Source organism: Malurus melanocephalus, unplaced genomic scaffold (assembly GCF_030028575.1).
Source record: "Malurus melanocephalus ecotype Western Australia unplaced genomic scaffold, MMel_1.1 scaffold_1450, whole genome shotgun sequence".
Taxonomy (NCBI): domain Eukaryota; kingdom Metazoa; phylum Chordata; class Aves; order Passeriformes; family Maluridae; genus Malurus; species Malurus melanocephalus.
In genome coordinates this window covers 17,078-18,469 of record NW_026624682.1, presented here as the reverse complement: position 1 = coordinate 18,469, position 1,392 = coordinate 17,078, and the positions used below count along the sequence as shown (strand labels likewise).

Here is a 1,392-nt window from a genome sequence, read left to right as displayed (position 1 = left end):
GGATATGGGACACAGGGACATGGAAACGTGATGACACAGGAATGCGGGGACACAGGGACATGGGAACAGGGGGGACATGGGAATGCAGGAGACACAATGACACGGGGACGTGGGAGAATGTGACCACAGGTGTCACGGCCACCACGGGGCCACCTCCTGACGTGTCCCCACCTCGTCCCTCAGGGGGTCCCTACGGGGCCGTGGGGGTGGACCTGGCCTTCGAGAAGCTGCTGTGCCACATCTTCGGCGACGATTTCATCGCCACCTTCAAGGCGCGGCGTCCGGCGGCCTGGGTGGACCTGAGCATCGCCTTCGAGGCGCGGAAACGCGCGGCCGCCCCGAGCCGCTGCAGCCCCCTCAACGTGTCCCTGCCCTTCTCCTTCATCGACTTCTACCGCAAGCACCGCGGGCACAACGTGGAGACCGCGCTGCGCAAGAGCAAGTGAGCCGGGGACAGCGCAGGGACAGCGCGGGGACAGCGCGGGGGTGCGGGGACAGCGCGGGGACAGCGTGTGGGGACACCACGGGGTGCGGGGACAGCGCGGGGACAGCGTGTGGGGACACCACGGGGTGTGGGGACACTGCGGTGGTGCAGAGGTACCAACCGGAGACATCGCAGGGGTGCGGGGACACCTTGCGGGGACACTGCGGGGTACAGGGACAGCACGAGGGGACACCGCGGGGGCGCGGGGATACCGCAGGGGCGAAGGGACAGAGCGTAGGGACATTGCGGGGGTGGAGGGACACCGCCGGGGGCGCGGGGACAGCATACGGGGACATTTCAGGGTGCGGGGACACCGCCGGGGGCACAGGGACAGCATGCGGGGACATTTCAGGGTGCGGGGACACTGCGCGGGGACACCGCGGGGACACGGGGACAGTGTGCGGGGATGGCGCGGGGACATCGGGACACCGTGGAAGCGCAGGAACATCGTCCGGGGACATCGTGGGGTGTGGGGACACCGGGGACACAGCGGGGTGCGGGGACACCGGCTGGGGACATTGCAGGGGCGTGGGGACACTGTGCTGGAACGCCACGGGGGTGCGGGGACACCATCCGGAGACATCACGGGGGTGCGGGGACACAGCGGGAGCGCGGGGACACCGTGTGGGGACATCGCGGGGACACCACGGGGACGCGGGGACACGGAGGGAGCGGCGTTTGGGAGGAGAGAGGGCAAGAGAAGGGGACGGGGTTGGCGGGGGACAGAGGGACAGGGAAGGAGCAGGCGGGACGCCCTGGTGACACCCGGGTCCCCTGGCTGTCGCCAGTGTCAACCTGGTGAAGTGGTCGTCGCAAGGGATGCTGCGGATGTCACCCGAGGCCATGAACGAACTGTTCCAGCCCACCATCGGCCACATCATCCAGCACATCGGTGCGACATGGGGACA

At 68.9% G+C, this 1,392-nt stretch overlaps 1 protein-coding gene across 1 annotated transcript in view; it reads left to right on the top strand.

The window, feature by feature from the left end:
- LOC130586995 (heat shock 70 kDa protein 12B-like) overlaps positions 1 to 1,392 on the top strand; it is an 18,115-nt gene that overhangs the window by 14,461 nt on the left and 2,262 nt on the right. The window contains exons 6-7 of the mRNA XM_057387944.1: positions 22 to 442; positions 1,273 to 1,376. Of these exons, the coding sequence (XP_057243927.1) occupies positions 22 to 442; positions 1,273 to 1,376 (525 nt within the window). The remainder of the gene's footprint in view (positions 1 to 21; positions 443 to 1,272; positions 1,377 to 1,392) is intronic.